This window comes from Gallinula chloropus (assembly GCF_964237585.1).
Source record: "Gallinula chloropus genome assembly, chromosome: 9".
Taxonomy (NCBI): Eukaryota; Metazoa; Chordata; class Aves; order Gruiformes; family Rallidae; genus Gallinula; species Gallinula chloropus.
Window position 1 is genome coordinate 19,079,096 of NC_140094.1, and position 16,787 is coordinate 19,095,882.

Below are 16,787 nucleotides of genomic sequence, written 5' to 3' on the forward strand. Positions count from 1 at the left end.
CCATCACATCCCTCAGCTGGGATGTAAGGCAGAGGGCAGCGGTACCCACCCCGCCTGCCCGAAGCCGGCTCAGCCACACGGTTCATGCTGCAGCTGCCCCCGGAGCAGCCCCTCGCTTAGGGCTCAGTGACAAAGCCAGGGGTGCCCGTGCCGGCACCCCGCCGGCTCTGGGATGGGTACAGGGGTCCGGCTGTCGCCTTGCGCAGGCAGGAGGGGCTTGGGGGTGGCCGGGAGCACTCGGGGCCGGCGAGCCGCGGTTGCCGGGGCTGCAGTGCCCTCCTGTGGGCACCGCTCCGCCGGGCTGCCGGCGCGGGGTGCCCCGGGACACCCCCCTCCATCCCGAGGGGGGGCCAAGACCCTGTGTCCCCCCCCCCCGCCCCAAAGCCCTGCGGGGGGATGAAGGACGCTGTGCCCCCACCACCACCCCATCCTCATCCCAAAGGGCTCTGGGGCGCTGGTCCTTTCCCCTTCAAAACCCAGGACACCCCGAACGGCCCCAAGACCCCGTCCCCTCCAGCCCAAAGCCCCTTTGCCCTCCCCATCTCTTGCTTCCCAAGCATCCCCGCCCTCCCCAGCCCCGACCAGAGCCAACGCGGGCGGTGCAGCGAGATCCGTCCCCTGGAGCCCGTCACCCCGCCCCGGGGCTGGCAGGGGCAGGCAGCGGGGCACGGGCTGCTGCTTAGAAGTTCTCCTTGAAGAAGCGGAAGCCGAAGCGCTCGCAGTGTGTCCTGATGACCTTGGCCAGCACCGGGGAGCCGCAGAAGAAGACCTGGACTTTCCCTTTCTTCTCCTCCGCCACCTTCCCGAAAACCTGGGGCACAGGGGAGAGGAGGGGAGAGGAGGGAAGAAGAGGAGAGGGAGAGGAGAGGGAGAGGGAGAGGGAGAGGGAGAGGGAGAGGAAGAGGGAGAGGGAGAGGGAGAGGGAGAGGGAGAGGGAGAGGGAGAGGGAGAGGGAGAGGGAGAGGGAGAGGGAGAGGGAGAGGGAGAGGGAGAGGAGAGGAGAGGAGAGGAGAGGAGGCTGGGGCAGCCAGCCCAAGGACAGCCAGACCCCTGCCCACATTGGCAGTTGCCACCTGGCACGACTCAGCCTCCCTGAGGCTTTCTTTCCCACGGGATGGAGAAGCTCCCTCAGGTCTGGGTATCCCAGTGCATCCCCCTACTCCGAATCCGAGCTCTCCCACGGTGCCCCCTCAAAGAGCAGCTTCAGGGGACAGGGCTCCCTTCCCCTGAGTGTGATCAGTGGGGCAGGGCAGGACCACCCCTCACCTTGCCCCAGTCAGGGCGGCCGGGCTGGGTCCTGGTCCGCAGCCCCGTGATGGAGTCCCTCTGCTCCTTGGCAGCCAGCAGGTCCAGGGCCATCTGCAGCCCGATGGCCTTCATGTCACTCTTGCCAAGGGCCGAGGTCATGTACATGTGCATCTCCAAAAACCGCCCTGGGTGGTCGAGGGGAGCCCAGCTGCAGGAGGATGGGGGGGGTCCAGCCCCACTCCGCAGCCCCTCAGGTCACTTGGGCTCTGCCAGGGATGATGCCAAGCCCAGGGCTGGGCAGTCCCAGGGCTGGGGGCTGTACTGGCCAGCCCCTGCACCCCCTCCCAAACTCACCTCCGGGCTCCTGCTGAGCCTGCTCCATTTCCAGCTTGGTTAGCAGGCTGACGAACCACTCAAAGTGCTTCTGGTCCCGGTTTATCCAGATGAAGTCAACCTGAAGGACACAGCACCCGCCCCTGAAGGACACAGCACCCTCCCCTGAAGGACACAGCACCCTCCCCTGCAGAGCTGGCAGGCAGCAAAGGGGCCAAGTCCAGCCACCCACCACCCCACAGAATCACAGAATCACCAGGCTGGAAAAGACCTTTAAGATCCTCAAGTCCAACCATCCCCATCCTGAGCTAAACCAGATCCCTGAGCACCTCATGCACCCCTTTTTTAAAAACACATCCAGGGAAGGTGACTCAACCCCCTCCCTGGGCAGACCTCAGACCTCCCATGCTGGGAAGGGGTGCTGCTCCTGCCCCTACCCCCAAGGCAAACCTTGTCCCCCTTTTCCTGCTCCCACCTTCCTGAGCATCATCTCCTCATCCCGCAGGTCCTCACACCACGAGTGGTGGCAGCTGGGGCAGCTCTGCTTTCGCCGGCGGTACCTGGGAGGGCAGACACAGCTCAGCCTGCCCCCCCCCTGCAAGCCACAGCCCCCTGCCCCCCTCTGCAGGGAGAGCCTCAGCACCCATTCCTGGTTGCCCATGGTGCAAACCCCTTCCTGTGGGTTTCCCACAGCAGGAATCCCTGTGGGAAGCCTGACATGCAGGGAAAACCCACTGTGGGTCTCATGGCCCCGAGAAGCGGGGAGCAGCCGCGATGGGTGCCACCCCACAGTGCCACCCCACAGTGCCACCCCACAGTGCCACCCCACGGGGAGAACCATCATAGGACGGGCCATACATCACATCTCACACCTCCCAAAGCCACGTCAGAGCTGGTGTCAGGGGTCTGCTCCAGCACCGACCTGTACATGATGCTCTGCAGGATGGAGGCGAAGGGGGTGATGCCGATGCCGGCGCCGATCAGCACCGCGTGCTCCGAGGTGAAGATCCTGCGCGTCGGCGTCCCGAAGGGGCCGTCGATGTAGCACTGGGAGAGATGAGGAGTGGGAGAGATCCAGCAGCCCATGGGTCTCTCTGAAACAGCTCTCAGGCTGCAGGGTGGGGGTGGGGGGCAAGGTGAGGTGCAGGTGTCTGGAGCCTGGGCAGGATTTGGGGTCTTTGTGGGTGTTTCATGAAGAGGAGGAGGACAGGGTGGGGAGAAGCATGAGACCCCTGGAAGTGCAGGGTCTGCATCAGCCCTGGGTGGGATCCTTGTGCCCAGGGATATGGACACATATGGGATCCTGGGGGGTGCTGAGTGCAGCCCTGCTCCCCAGAGCCGGGGAGGGGGGAACTGAGGTATCCCTCACCTTGATGCTGCAGAGCCGACGGGTCTCCCCTGCTCTGGTGGGGACCTGCTAGGAGGAGAGAGCAGTGACTGTCCCTCCTGCCACCCCCTGCAGCTGGCTATGCTAACCCCGTGTTCCTCAGCTTCCTTTTGGGGGGGGTAGAGGGTCTCTTTTCCCAGCTGGGTTTATCCAGCTGCACACACACACTTCCCACTGCACCCCAGGGCGTTGCTCGAGCCGAGCCCAGCGTGGTGCCTGTGCTCCTGATGGGATGTCCCACCAACATCCAACACCAGGACGTGTCACCTGATGTCACCTGGACCACGAGTGGCTCGACAGTGACTAAAAAAGCAATTACCCAAATCCCCAGATGGGGTTGGGGGAGGGAGAGGGGGTCAAGAAGAGCTTTGAGAGAGCCACGATGGCATGAGGGGTGGGAGCAGGACCCCCAGCTCACCAGGGGAGGTGGCAGAGACAGAAACTCTGCCCAGTGCTGGGAAGCTCAGCACATCCAGCTCTGCTCCTCCAGCCCAGGCAGGCGATATCCCCAGAGCTCCTGGTGCTGGGGGGTAAAAGCCGCTGATGGTGGCTCCCAGCATCCCACATCACTGCTGTTTACAGGCAAGAAAAAACTCTTTTCTGGCCCAAAGAGACTTTTCAGGAGCTCTGAGCCCCTGGGGATGGAAGTGATGCTCCCCCCCGGCACCGGTCCTCGGGCTGCTGCCGGATCAGTGAGAGCAGAGAACCCCCCTCCTATCCCACAGGCACCAGGGGCTCATGGGGGGCTGGGTGGGGCTGGGTGAGGGTGGGAGGTGATGCTCACCCCCCCTGCTGATGGATCCTCTTCTCCTGGGCTGGCAGCACCGGTGGCTTTGTAGGATGTCAGCTGAACGGCTCCGTCCTCACCGGTGGCCACGGCCGCCCCCTGGGAGCCGGCTCTGCTGCACAGACCCTCCTGGAAGCCAAAGGCGGAGGCATCACTGGCTGCCCCATCCCTCGGGGTCCTACAGCTGCAGCGGGGGGACACGAAACCCTTGGGGGGAGGCACGCCACAGGCGGTACCCCAACGCCCAGCCGGCTGAGAACCGGGGTGACCCGGGGAGCCAGCAAGCAGAGAGCATCCCACACAGCTATCCCACACAGCTATCCCACACAGCTATCCCACACAGCTATCCCACACAGCTATCCCACACAGATATCCCACACAGATATCCCACACAGCTATCCCCTCACTCCTTGGCTTTCCTGGAGCTTGCCCAGACAGACCAGTGGATGGGGATCTCATCTGGAGAACCCCGTGGGGACGCTGTAGGGGGTCCTGAGCTTGGCAAAGCTGTTGCCCCACAAACCTCCACTGCCCAGCAGCACCATAAGGTCCCAGCTCTGCCTCTGAGGCACTCTGAGCCCCATCAGCACCCACCTGGGCCCGGCGCCGGCGTCGCCTCTCCCTCAGGCGCCGGCTCAGCGGCTTCAGCTCCGGGCTGGGCAGTTCGGGCTGCTGGAAGTATTCGTACAGCTTGTTGGTCCACTGGCCCAGCGACCTGATGTGCAGCCAGAGGGTCTCTGTGGGGCGAAGGGGAGCTCAGAATCCCAGAATCACGGGGTTGGAAAAGACCTTTAAGATCATCGAGTCCAACCATTCCTGTCCTGTGCTAAACCACATCCCTGAGCACCTCATCTCCTCATCTGTTAAACACACCCAGGGGTGGGGACTCAGCCCCCTCCCTGGGCAGCCTGTGCCACAGCCCCACAACTCTTTCAGGGAAGAACTTTTCCCTCCCATCTGAGCTGACCCTGCCCTGGGGCAGCTTGAGCCCATTGCCCCTTGTCCCATCTCCTGTCCCCTGGCTGAAGAGACCATCACCCACCTCTCTGCACCCTCCTGGCAGGGCAGTGTAGGTGGGGATAAGGTCTCCCCTCAGCCTCCTCTTCTCCAGGCTCAACACCCCCAGCTCCCTCAGCCACTCCTCAGAGGATTTGCCCTCCAGCCCCTTCCCCAGCAGCGGGTGGGCATCCTGCACACAGAGCTGCTCAGCCAGCCCAGCACCTCTTCCCCACTGACATCCCTCTCATCAGCACTGGGCTGGCAGCACGGGACAGGGTTTGCTCTAACAGCTCCTAACCACAACCCTCAGGAGTTTTACAGCAATTATACACAGGCAGAGATGGGGGTGGGTGAGGTGAGGGATGCAGGACCACATGCTGCTCCATGGGTGTGGAGCCCCTCTCTGCATGGCCCCCTGAGGGCTTCCAACCACACAGACAGGGCTCCAGTGATGCAGAACATCACCCTGGTGATCAAAACCTCCTGGCAATGGACAATGAGGACAGGTGGGTGATCACCTGGCTGCTCCGGAGCGCTGCTGATGCTGAAGGGATGCCACTCGTAGGTGGCGATGGCCGGGATGTTCAGGTAGATGTAGTCTCCGGGCTTGTAGTGGAAGAACTGGGGCCTCTCGATCACAAGGTGAGTCACCTGTAGGAAAAGCAGACTGGGAATGCTGGGAGCACCCCATGGTCTGTCTCCTCTGGGATGGTCTTTCTGCAGCCCGCGAGCACTTGGGGTTGTGCCCCTGTTTTAGGGAGTGACCAGCACAAGACTCGTGGGTTTGGGGTTGGACTCGATGATCTCTTGAGGTCCCTTCCAACCCCTGTGATTCTGGGGTTTGACCTGAGAAGAGTGTCTGCCCCTGTCTCTGCCCAGCTCTGCTGTCCAACAGACATCCCAGCTCGGGCTGGCCCCAACCAACCAACTTTCTGGAGCACTTAAGAGTCTGAGCAGCTGTTGGTTTTGTCTCCAGCTGCTCTGTGAGTTCAGAGGAGTTGGGTTTTCACTTGAAAACCAGGCAAAAGCTCCCAATGAAAGAAAAAATGGCTGGAAGATGAAGAAATCACTTTCACCTCTGGCTGCAAACCTTCCCCAACTCATCCTGAACCTGCACCTCTTCTGTACAAGCTATTCATGAGTCACTGGGGGAGCATCCCCCTTCCAGGGGTGAAAGCACATCACCCCCCCTTCCACACACCCCTGCATTGGATAACCAGCAAAGTGCTTTTCCCTGAACTCTAAACCATCCTGCAGATATTAAAGGTGTTTCCGTGAGTGGCAGCATCTCAATTCCCACTCTGGGAAGAAGAAGGGACCTGAGGGCCTGGGAGAGTAAGTGGGGAGGGGTGCAGACCTTGGAGGGGAGCAGGTTGACCTCCACGATGCGCAGCCCCCCCGCACGCCGCCGAGCCAAACCCAGCAGCTTCTCCAGCACGAAGAGGCAGCCGGGAACAGCAAACCACTTCCAGAAGTGGGGGGCATGGAGGATGAGGAGGGTCCAGATTGAGATGTAGGAGAGGTGGGTCCAGTAGAAGACCTGTGGGCAGGGAGTGGGGGGGGCACAGGTTGGAGGAGGGGGGGGTGGTGAGCATGAACTGAAGGCTGTGGAGCCAAATGGTGCTCAGGGCAGGGGGGCAGGGGGAGGCTGCGTGGAGCATACCCAGGGGACAAGCACCCCAAGTGATGGAGGAAAGCATGGAACCCCCAAAACAGCGAGCCCGGGGAGTGTGGGGGTGGCCAGGGGAGGTGTCAGGGAAGAAGGTGGGAGGGGGGGGCACCCACTCCTGGGCCAGCACCCACCCCTGGGCCAGCACCCACCCATGGGGCCCTCACCCCACTCCCCAAGCCGGTGTTGGGCATCACTGGGGCTTTTCCAGCCGGGGTGGGACCCACCTGGAAGTGGCCGCTCCGTCGCACGCAGGGGCTGGAGAAGGCGAGCATGGCAGCCAGCAGCGCCTGGAGAGCCAGCCCCGTCTGCGAGGCCGTGCCAGCCAGGCCCCCCGCGCCGGGCCGGGCCCACAAGAGGTACTCAGCGAGGCCATGGTGCCCATCCTGCTGCGCCAGCCCGCCTGGGGACACGGTGGTTTGGGTGGGGAGCACCCACAGCACCCACCCGCTGCGTGCCTGGGCTCCCCTCACCCACCTAACCCTTGCCAGGGAGTTACTGGCTTCTCCCTAAGCAGCATCCCAACTCCTCTGGTCCAGGCTCCTTGCAGGAGCTCGATCTCCCACTCAGCGCCCCGGGGATGCTCAGCACCCCGGGGATGCTCAGCACGGGGCTGGGAGCGCCAGCGGATGGGCTCCTCTGCGTGATGATGCTCGTGGGCCCGAAAGGAGTGTGCATCCCCCAGCATCCTGCCCGGGGGGGGGTGGTCCGTGGGTTGCAGACCCCACTCAGGAGCTGCGCGGGGTTGGGGGCACCCGGAGCCCTTCGCTGCGGGCTGGGAAGCCGCTAGAGGGGGATAAGAGGCAGCGCACAGACTGCGCGGCACCGAACGAGCCCTCCCGCTGCCTGCACCCTGCCTGAGGCCTCTCAGAGCCCTGCGCTTGAGCCCTCCACCCTCCCCTAGGAGATGTGCATCCCCTCCAGGACACCGCATCCCCTCCACAGAGCATGTGCATCCCACCCTGTGGGACACCTGCATCCCGCCGGGACATGAGCATCCCTCCTCGGGGCTTGGGCCAGCTCCCCGCAGCCCTTCCCCATGGCAGTGCGGGGGCTGCCCCCTGCTCCAAGGGATGTTTTCCTCCTCGGCAGGGGGAAACCCAGGGCAGGGAGCTGTCTGGGATACACCCGTGGCACCCGGAAGGGCCTCGCGTGCCCAGGAGCTGCTACTCACTGAAGTTGGCGACGTGGGCGCCCGTGTGAGCGGCCGCCAGCGCCAGCACCACGTACCCCACCAGCTGGTGGAAGGCGACGTGCTGGTCCAGCGGCAAAACCTTGGCGACGGGGGTAGCTCGCAGCCAGGTCAGGCACCTCCGCAGCATCAGCACCTCCGGGACAGGGACAGGGGCAGTGGGAGATGCCGAGGGGGCAAGAGGAGGTGTTTGGGGGGAAGAAGGGGGAGGGGGGCTAAGCCAGGGGCTCCCTGCTCATATGGGGTGTCAGCCTGGAGAGCGCCCAGAGGCAGGACCCATGAGGAGGTGGATGTAGAAGCCCAGGACCCATGAGGATGTGGATGTAGAAGCCCAGGACCCATAGGGAGGTGGATGTAGAAGCCCAGGACCCATTGGGATTTGGATGTAGAAGCCCAGGACCCATGAGGATGTGGATGTAGAAGCCCAGGACCCATCAGGATGTGGATGTAGAAGCCCAGGACCCATCGGGAGGTGGATGTAGAAGCCCAGGACCCATTGGGAGGTGGATGTAGAAGCCCAGGACCCATAAGGAGGGTGCCATGAGTGCCCTGACCCCATTATTTCTATATAATTAATTAGAGGAGACAGCCCAGCCCCAAATCCTGCCCTCCAGCACAGGGATAAGGTCCCAGTGTGACTGTGACCATACACAGCATCACCTCCTGAGCCCCACCAGCTCAGCAACCCCCCCGGGGACCCGGCACTCACTGCGAGGAAGGCGCAGTTGAAGTTCAGGCACTGCCCGCAGCCCCGGGCCACCAGCACCCACCCGCCGCGGCCGGCGTGCCGCAGGGCAGCCAGGGTGAAGAGCAGGAGGTTGAGGGTGGTGTAGCCCCCCAGGAAGGCGAGCGTGCCGCGGTGGTTGTGCCAGTACGCCCGGGTCAGGCAGCGCGGCCGGGAGCTGCTCTCCGAGGGCGGCGGGGGCTTCAGCCAGCTGGCTGCACTGGGAGCAGAGGCACCCATTGTCCGGGGAAAGGGGGAAGCTGGGGTAGCCCCAAACCCCAACTGGAACCCCCACATGGTGGCTGGCACCCATGCCTGCACGCACACCCTACATCCATCCCTGCATCAGAGCTCTGCACCAAACATGGCACCATCCCTGCACCCAGCCTGGCATATGTCCTAGCACCATCCTTATGACCCTCTCAGCACCATCCCAGTACCATCCCAGCACCCATCCCTGCATCTGAGCTCTGCACCAAACATGGCACCATCCCTGCACACATCCTTGCACCCATCCCTGCATCCACACCCTGCACCCAGCCTGGCATCTGTCCTAGAAACATCCCTGTGCCCATCTCAGCACCATCCCAGCACCAGCCCTGCACCTATCCCTACGTCTGAGCTCTGCATCCAGCCTAGCATCCCTTCTGGCACCATCCAAGCACCATCCCTGCACCCACACCCTGCACCCAGCCTGGCATCCATCCCAGCATCATCCCTGTGCCCATCCCAGAGCCCATCCTTGCTCACATCCCTGTGACTAAGCCCTACACTCATCCTGGCACCACCCTGGCACCCACCCTAACACCACCGCTGCATCTGAGCCCCGCACCCATCCTGGCACCGTAAGGCTCCTGGGTTGCTCCCAGTGCTGGCCAAGCACCTCGTGGTCCCTCCACAACCCCCTCAAGGAGAACACACATCCCATGCTTGGAAAAGGCACCCACAAAGGGACCCCCCCACCACCCCCATCCCCAGGGGCTGTGCCGGGGGGACCCACGGGTGCAGCTACCTGATGGTCATGTTCTCCATGACCTCTGGAAAAGCCTCCAGCTCCTCCCTGAGCTCCTCGAAGGTGATGGAGCCGCTGTGGTCCTTGTCAGCAGCCTCGAAGAGCGCCAGGGTGAGGTCTGCCAGCCGCTCCTCGGGCAGGGCGATCGCGCTCTCCCGCAGGCACCACCCCAGCACCACGCGCAGCTCGTCGGGGTCGATGGAGCCGCTGCCTGTGTGGAGCAGGGACCCCAGTACACCCGAACACCCCGACAGCCCCCCGGTTTCACCTTTAATGCAGAAGGTGCCTCGCACACAGGCTCTCTGGGAGCCAAGCACCCAGCCTGGGCTGTGCCCATGGCTTACAAATTAGCTGGTTTTCCCCAAAAAAGGTGGTGACCTCATCAGCAGTGGAGACGTCACCAGCGCACAGACACCGGCATGAGAGCAAACCAGCCAGGCAAGAGGCTCAGCAATCAGCTCTCTGGCCAGTGTTTCAAGCCCAAGCAGGTCAGAACAGGCAAAGCAGCTGGAGGAAGAGCTTTGCTTTCCTGTTTCCAGCTTCCCCAGCTGATGGAGGGAGGAGAGAGGGTGCTGGGGTCCCTGAAGATCACGGGGATTTAGGGTTGGGTGTCTGAGCAGAGCAGGAGCTGCTCCTCACCGTGGGAATCCTGGCACACGGTTGGTTTAATCGCTGCTGCTCAGGTGGGTTTGTGGTGCTTTCCTCATGGGATGAAGGCAGCACCAGCAGGCCTGGGAGATCCTGGCCTCTAAAAGATCCAGCAGTGATCACTGACCTACACTATGACTCCCAACCTCCCCCCCAAGAAGGGATGCTGGCCTGGTTTTGGCCAGGATAGAGTTAAATTCTTTCTAGCAGCAGATGGATGCCGTGTTTGGATGCTGGGATGAACAGTGCTGGTAACACAGGGATGGTTTAGGTGTTGCCAAGCACTCAAGGACTTCCCAGTTGTTCATATTTCCCCCCAGATGAGAAGGGATGGTGCCCAGGGAGCTGGGAGGGGGCACAGCCAGGACAGGAATACCCCACCCAGAGGGGGTATTCTGTGACAATTACAGGATGCTCAGCATAAAGGGGGGCTGGTGGAGGGGGGAGCAGGCAGCTCCAGGATGCCCAGGTTCCCTCTTAAAGAACAAGGGGCTGTGGGGTGCCTGGCAAACCCATGCCAGAGGCGATGCCAAGCCTGAGGCACTGGGATGCTGAGGGCAGAGCCAGGGTGCCCTGCGAGCCACGGCTTGGCTTTGAAGCAAGCAAATAAATGAATAAATACTAATGAATTAACCTCCTGCTCATCCCCTTACCGTCCACATCATACACTTGGAAGAGGAATCTGAGCTTGTCAGTCTGGCTCCCGTGGACGAGCAGGCTCAGGGCTCCCAGCAGCTCCCCCAGACTGATGGTCCCACTCCCATCCGAGTCGAAGAGCGCGAAGAAGCGCTCGGCGAAGAAGGGCTGTGGGGAGGGGGCAACTGCCTGTGACACAGTGGTGGGATGGGAGGCTCCACCCACCCCCCAGCCGAATCCTGATGCTCCAAACACATTTCAATGGGAACTGCCCCAGCAAAAGCTCCAAAGTCACTGGGGACAGCCCAAAAATGGGAGGGAGAGACGATGGGTGCTGCTCTGCAGGGGCAGAGGAGCTGCCCTGGGGATGCACAGCAGGCAGCTGGGGGGGAATTCCTTGGGAAACAGCCAAGCCTCTGTGGGTATCCCATGGACTGGGGGTGGCTAACCCATGCAGAGCATCCCTGGGTTTCTCCCTCCCCCAAACCAGTGGCACCTAATTCCAGTTTTAAGCTTAACTCTCCAGGCAGGGTAAGAGACCACAGCTTAGCAGCGGCTCTGCCAGTGCTGCCCACAGAAGGGACCCCAGCCCCCTCCCCAGCTCCCCCAGCCCCCCAGGACCGCTCACCTCCTTCACTTGCAGAGCAGTTTTGAACTCTTCCAGGTCGATCTCTTTGTCCTCCCCCGCGATGCTCCCGAACTGCTTCGTCACCCACCGCAGCCACTCGGCATCCTGGGCTGCGCTCATGGTGCCGGCACCTGCGGGACGGCACCACGCAGCCCCCAGTAACCCCCCCCCCCAGAGCCCCAAATATCTGCTTTGTTACTGTTGCTGCCATGCTTCCACCTCCCAGAGACCCCCCCCTTCCCCCCCCAGCCTCCCACCCAGCTCACTGGGGCGGGATGGGACATCCCTTGCTGCTGGCCCCGCACCGGGGATGGTTGAGCCCCCCCCCCTCATGCCTGCACACCCCAGCTTTTGAGGACCTAAATCCATGAGAGATTCAGGAATCCACAAGAGATTCAGGGAGAGGAGACACAGGAAGAGGAGGTTGAGGAGAGACTTGGTTGCTCTCTACGGGTACCTGAAAGGAGGGTGCAGCCCGGGGCGAGGTTGGTCCTTCTCCCAAGTGATGGGACAGGAGGGAATGGTTTTGGGTTGTGTCAGGGGAGGCTTAGATTGGAGATTTGGGAAAATGTCTTCTCCCAAAGGGTTGTCGAGCCCTGGAATGTGGGGGTCACCATTCCTGGAGGTGTGCAAAGGCACAGCACCCCAGGACATGCTTCAGAGGGCACAGGGTGTTGGACAGATGGCTGGACACGGTGATTGTGGAGTTCTTTTCCAACCCCAAAGACTCTCTGGTTCTGCAAATCCCCAAGCACCATCCCTGGGGTGGCAGGAGAGGAGCCACACTGCCCCTGCAGAGCATCTGGCACCTCCCTGCTCTTACTTTGCCCTCGCAGGAGCTGACATCCCCACAGGGGCCACGCAGCTGCATCCTGCACTGACCAGGGATGCCCAAAAGGGAGAAAAGACCCCCCAAAAAAGGGATCTTCCAGCCACTGGGAGAACCAGAGCATCCTCAATCCCCTTCCATGCTACCACCCCCTTCCTGAGACAGATCTCACAGCCCTGGGGGTCTGCAGAGGAGAGCAGCTTTCCCTGGCATTCCCAGGTGGTCTCCTGCTCTTTCATCTCCCACTCTCAAGCCTCTGGAGCTCATCCCTGAGGTTACCCAGGTACATCGAGGCAAATCCCTTTGATTGCCCCAGCATGAGCAGCATCCCAACGTGTTTCAGGCCATGCATGCAGCAAGGCAAGGCTCCTTAATCCTTAATCCCAGGTGTTCCCTTGCCTTTGGGAGCTCTGGGTCACAGACTGAACCCTTCCCAGACCCTTCCAGCTCCCAGCCACTGGAGGTGCCACTCTTCTGTCCAGCCAGGATGAAAGGAGGGTGGCAGCAGGAAGATGGAGCAGGGAGATGGGAAACTTTGCTCCCCTTCAGTCCCACCCTTCCCATCCCCATCCCTAGCCTTCTGCACCTTGGAATCCCTCATGCTTCTGTCAGGGGTTTGCCAACAGAGCCCACAATTCCCACCAGCTCTCATTATCCTGGGAAAAGGAGAGAAAATCAGGTGGGAGATGCTGCATCTCCACAGCTCTGAACCAGCCTGCGCCGAGCTGCCCCCAGCCCCTTCCCAACCAGCTCCCAAACAGGGATCTCAGCTGAAGGACACGGTGCCACAGTACAGCAGGCTGGGGCAGTAGAGCTGGAAACAAGGCACAAACCTCTGCTGGTGGCCAGGGAGGTCCCTCCAGAGCCCTCTCCTGCTCCTCGCTGGGTTTAATCCATCCTCTCCTATCTCGCCCTCGCACGCAGGGCTGCCGCCCGCTTCTGCCGCCGCGAGATACTGAGCAGGGAGCTGATGGCAGCTGCTGCCCGTTATCCTTCCCAGCTCCTTTATTTGCTGTTTCTTGCCCCAGGAAGTGGCCTCACCTCGAGGAGCTCACACCCTGCTGAGCCCAGCAAAGAGCTTGTGTTCACCCCAGGCTCCATCCCCCCCCGTCTCCCGGCTGTCAGGAGCACCCGGAGAAGTGTCTTCTCCACACTGCAGCCTTTATTCCTTCCCCAGCAGCTCCTACTCACACAGCACTGAGCCGAGGCTAAATCGGGGAGGAGGTTGCCATGGGGATGTCAGAACCAGAAACCAGGTAGTAAACTACTTCTGCTTTACTACTCTGGCTGCTGTCAGGGGCGCTGGGGGCAGGAGACAGGCGGGGGAGCAGGGAGGTGATGGTTGGCACGCTAAGCGGCACAGTTTGGCTTCATCGCCAGAGCCCAGGCAGCTGATCCCAGCTGGAAAACTCCCCTGGTCTCCAGACTCACCTAGTTAGAAGTTTTCTGGGCTGGTGCAGTGAGGTTTGTACCCAAATCCTGCTCTGAGCTCTGTGGGGAGTGGAGACAGAGCTCAGGTCCCTGATGGAGACGTTGCCTGGGGACTGTCTGAGTGTCACCACGATGTGTGTCCCACACTCTGGACCACAAAGAACCGGGAGAACCATGGAGACACCAGCAGCATCCAACAAAACGTGTTGGGAAGCCCCACACAGTGTCCTGCAGCCAGAACCTCTTCCCTCTGGACACAGTATCACAGAATTCCAGAATCAGCAGGTTGGAAAAGCCCTTTGAGACCATCGAGTCCAACCGTTCCTGTCCTGTGTCTACAAGCCCATTTTTTTATGGAGAAAGCAGCAATGGCTACTGAGCTAAAAGACATCTAAGGAAACAGATTTAGTTTCAAAACATCTGTGAAAAACCCAAAAGCTCTCATTTTCAGCCTTTAAGAGTGGTTATTTGACAGAAGCCTTCTAAGAATTTAATTAGAACCCAAAGAAAATCCAAATAAACAGAACTAGTGTTCCAAAAAACCTGGCAGCTAGCAGCAGAGAATGTAAATATTGCCTGGGACTATTTTTAAAGTAAGAAGATACTTTCCAAGGATGAAATTCAAATTGGAATATGTCCACACACACACACACAGAGACACAAATATTGAAGAAATTATTGGAGATAATTTATTATTGTGCTGCTTGTATCCTGAAACCAGGAGTGACTTGAGTTGGCATCTCTTATATACACACATGAAACACAGGAAAATGTGGGAAAGCCCAAATTTGGGCAGTATTTGTTGTTTTACTATGGTCCAGTTTGTCATTGGCACATAAATGTGAGGGGAAAAAAAACCCCAAATATTTAAAAATTATAACTTTTAATTAACAGGATCAGTAGTTATATCTGGTCTGGGTGCCTTATGAACCTGAAAATTGATGGTTTGCACCTCAAGGAAAGATGATGATGATGTAGTTAAACACTAATGTATGGAATTTTGGGGAGGTTTTTCACCATTCTTAAAAGCCAGAATGCTTTTCTCACAGTAACTATCAATGTGTGTTTTTAATTGAGGACTAAAATCACAAAGCAGGTTGACAGAAGGTTTTCTTCCCCTGGTTTCCTCTGAGCTCTCTCCTAGACTCAGAGGACAGAGAGATGGAGAGGGAGGAGTGGAGGAAGCATCAGAAAAGTTGCTCTTGGGAATTCTCTACTTCTTTTCCAGTACTTGAACTCATGTCCAGCCCATCCAGCATGCAGGCAGGTTCTGAGCTTTCAAATTTAAGCCTTAACAACCTGTTCATTAAGTGATCAAGAGTCTTGTTTTGTGTCTCTGGAGCAGCAGCCTGAAAGATTTTGTTCTTTCAGTTGTCAGACTCTCACACACAAAATATCTGGGTCAGTTTGGGGTGTCAGAACTGAGGGTGTGGTAGATGGAGCAGGTCTTCTTGTCGTTGTGATGTTTTCCAGGGGCTTTTTTTAAAGCTTTTTAGCACGTTTCCCATCTCCTTTCAACCAAAGAGCATCGATGGAATGATGGGGAGTGGGTGTGCTGGTGGAAAGCTGAGCTGGCGTGCCCTGCGTGGGCACATCTCGCATTACTTGCCACAGAGTTGTCCACTGAGGCTCTTTGGGGCTCCTTCTCCTTCAGTTTTCCATTCTAGAGGGAGCTGAGATGCTGCAAAAGAGGATTGAAAAGGTTTATTAGGCTGTGAGCTCGTGCAAAGGTTGGGTGTGTGTTTGCTACACCCACCCTGGAGGCAGCATCACAAACAGCATCAACTCGAGTGCAAGTTTTGCTGCCCTCCTGATCCCCTGGGCACATATTTGAGTGTACAAGTGCTCAGAAGAGTTCCAGGGTTTATTTTTGGGAGGGGGTGAGTTCACCCACACCATTTCAGAGCTGGTTAGAAATGAAGGTAGTCACAATCTGCCCGTACGGCACTGCGTGGGTACAGCAAACCCTTCTGGTCCCTCCTGAGCGCCACAAAAGAGCAGCTTTGGAAGAGACACATGAAAGGGAATAGAAAAAAAAATGAGCTCTGATTGTCTGCTGCTGGATAAAGGAGCTATGTGAGTTTCCACCTCAGCCATTAAAGTAACTGGCACTGCAGAGCAGGACCAGCGTGGGATCCACCACCACTTCTGTGCTGTGCTGGTGACAATGCCCGTGTGAGTGTCCATGGTGTTCAAGGATCACACTGCAGGAAGGCTCCCACATTTAAAAGACAAAGGGAAAAGCATCCAAGACCCCAGCTGAACCATGACTTGCTATTAAGTTTCATGGTTCAACCTAAAATACTTCTTATTATTTCCTAATTGTGTTTTTCTGAGGGACAGACAAGGCACAGCCACAAGAATTTCTCAGGTAAAGCCTTCATGGCTAGTCAGGGCCCAAAAGCTGAGGAACAGAGCTGCAAACAAAGCCACCCATTATAAAACCAGTGTGGTACACAAACATTTACTTGCTAAAAGGGGTGTGTGAGGTTTTGCTGAAAGAGTGAGCCTGGAGGGAGCAGGGAAACAGGAGGGAATCAACTTTTGAAAAGGGTAGATAATGGCAGGACAAGAGGGATGGAGTGAAGCTGAAGGAAGGTTTAAATTGGATATTAGGGGGAAGTTCTGTACAGAGCAAGTGGTGAGGGGCTGGAACAGGCTGCCCAGAGAGGGGGTGGATGCCCCATCCCTGGGGGTGTTCAAGGCCAGGTTGGATGGGACCCTGGGCAACCTTTGTGTAGCTCCAGGCCTGGAGGTTGGTGTCCCTGCCTGTGGCAGGGGGTTGGAGCTCTGTGATCCTTGGGGTCCCTTCCAGCCCAGTCTCTAATTCTATGAGTGCAAATGCACTTCTGGCTTTCTCCTGCCTTTTGTGAGGCTTCCCAGCACCTCACCATGGAAGGAATACAAAGGATTCTCTAACTTTCTCAGCTACAGCTTACCTTGCAGAAGAGCATCTGGATGAGCAACCGTGTTTGGGGCACGGCTGAAACCAGGGAGAAGATGTGATGACACAGAGCTTTCCTCACACAGTGGGTTCTCTCTCTTCCACAGGCACTTCCCAGTGGTGCTCTCAGTTGTGCTGGGTTCTCTGATTCCATCATTTACATGAACACTCTTCATGACTAGAAATTAACCTGAGAACAGGAGGGAAAATGTTCTGGGTACACCTGTATCTGAGGCACTGGGGAATCTCAGGGCTCTCAAAGGGTTCATAGTGGTAGAAGTACACCCACTGATCCCCTCTGCCAAAACCCCCACCCCAAA

General features: G+C 59.0%; 1 protein-coding gene across 1 annotated transcript; it reads right to left on the reverse strand.

The window, feature by feature from the left end:
• Window positions 1-679: 679 nt before the first annotated feature.
• On the reverse strand, window positions 680-11,383 carry LOC311194992 (NADPH oxidase 5-like; the record flags this gene model as incomplete). The annotated part of the gene is made up of 16 exons (XM_084268257.1): window positions 680-811; window positions 1,267-1,433; window positions 1,603-1,702; window positions 2,057-2,141; window positions 2,504-2,628; window positions 2,951-2,995; window positions 3,753-3,962; window positions 4,350-4,492; window positions 5,273-5,405; window positions 6,112-6,294; window positions 6,651-6,826; window positions 7,598-7,751; window positions 8,325-8,559; window positions 9,352-9,562; window positions 10,653-10,803; window positions 11,264-11,383. 16 exons carry the CDS (start codon window positions 11,381-11,383, stop codon window positions 680-682), a joined length of 2,370 nt encoding a protein of 789 aa, XP_084124383.1.
• Between the last annotated feature and the right edge of the window lie 5,404 nt (window positions 11,384-16,787).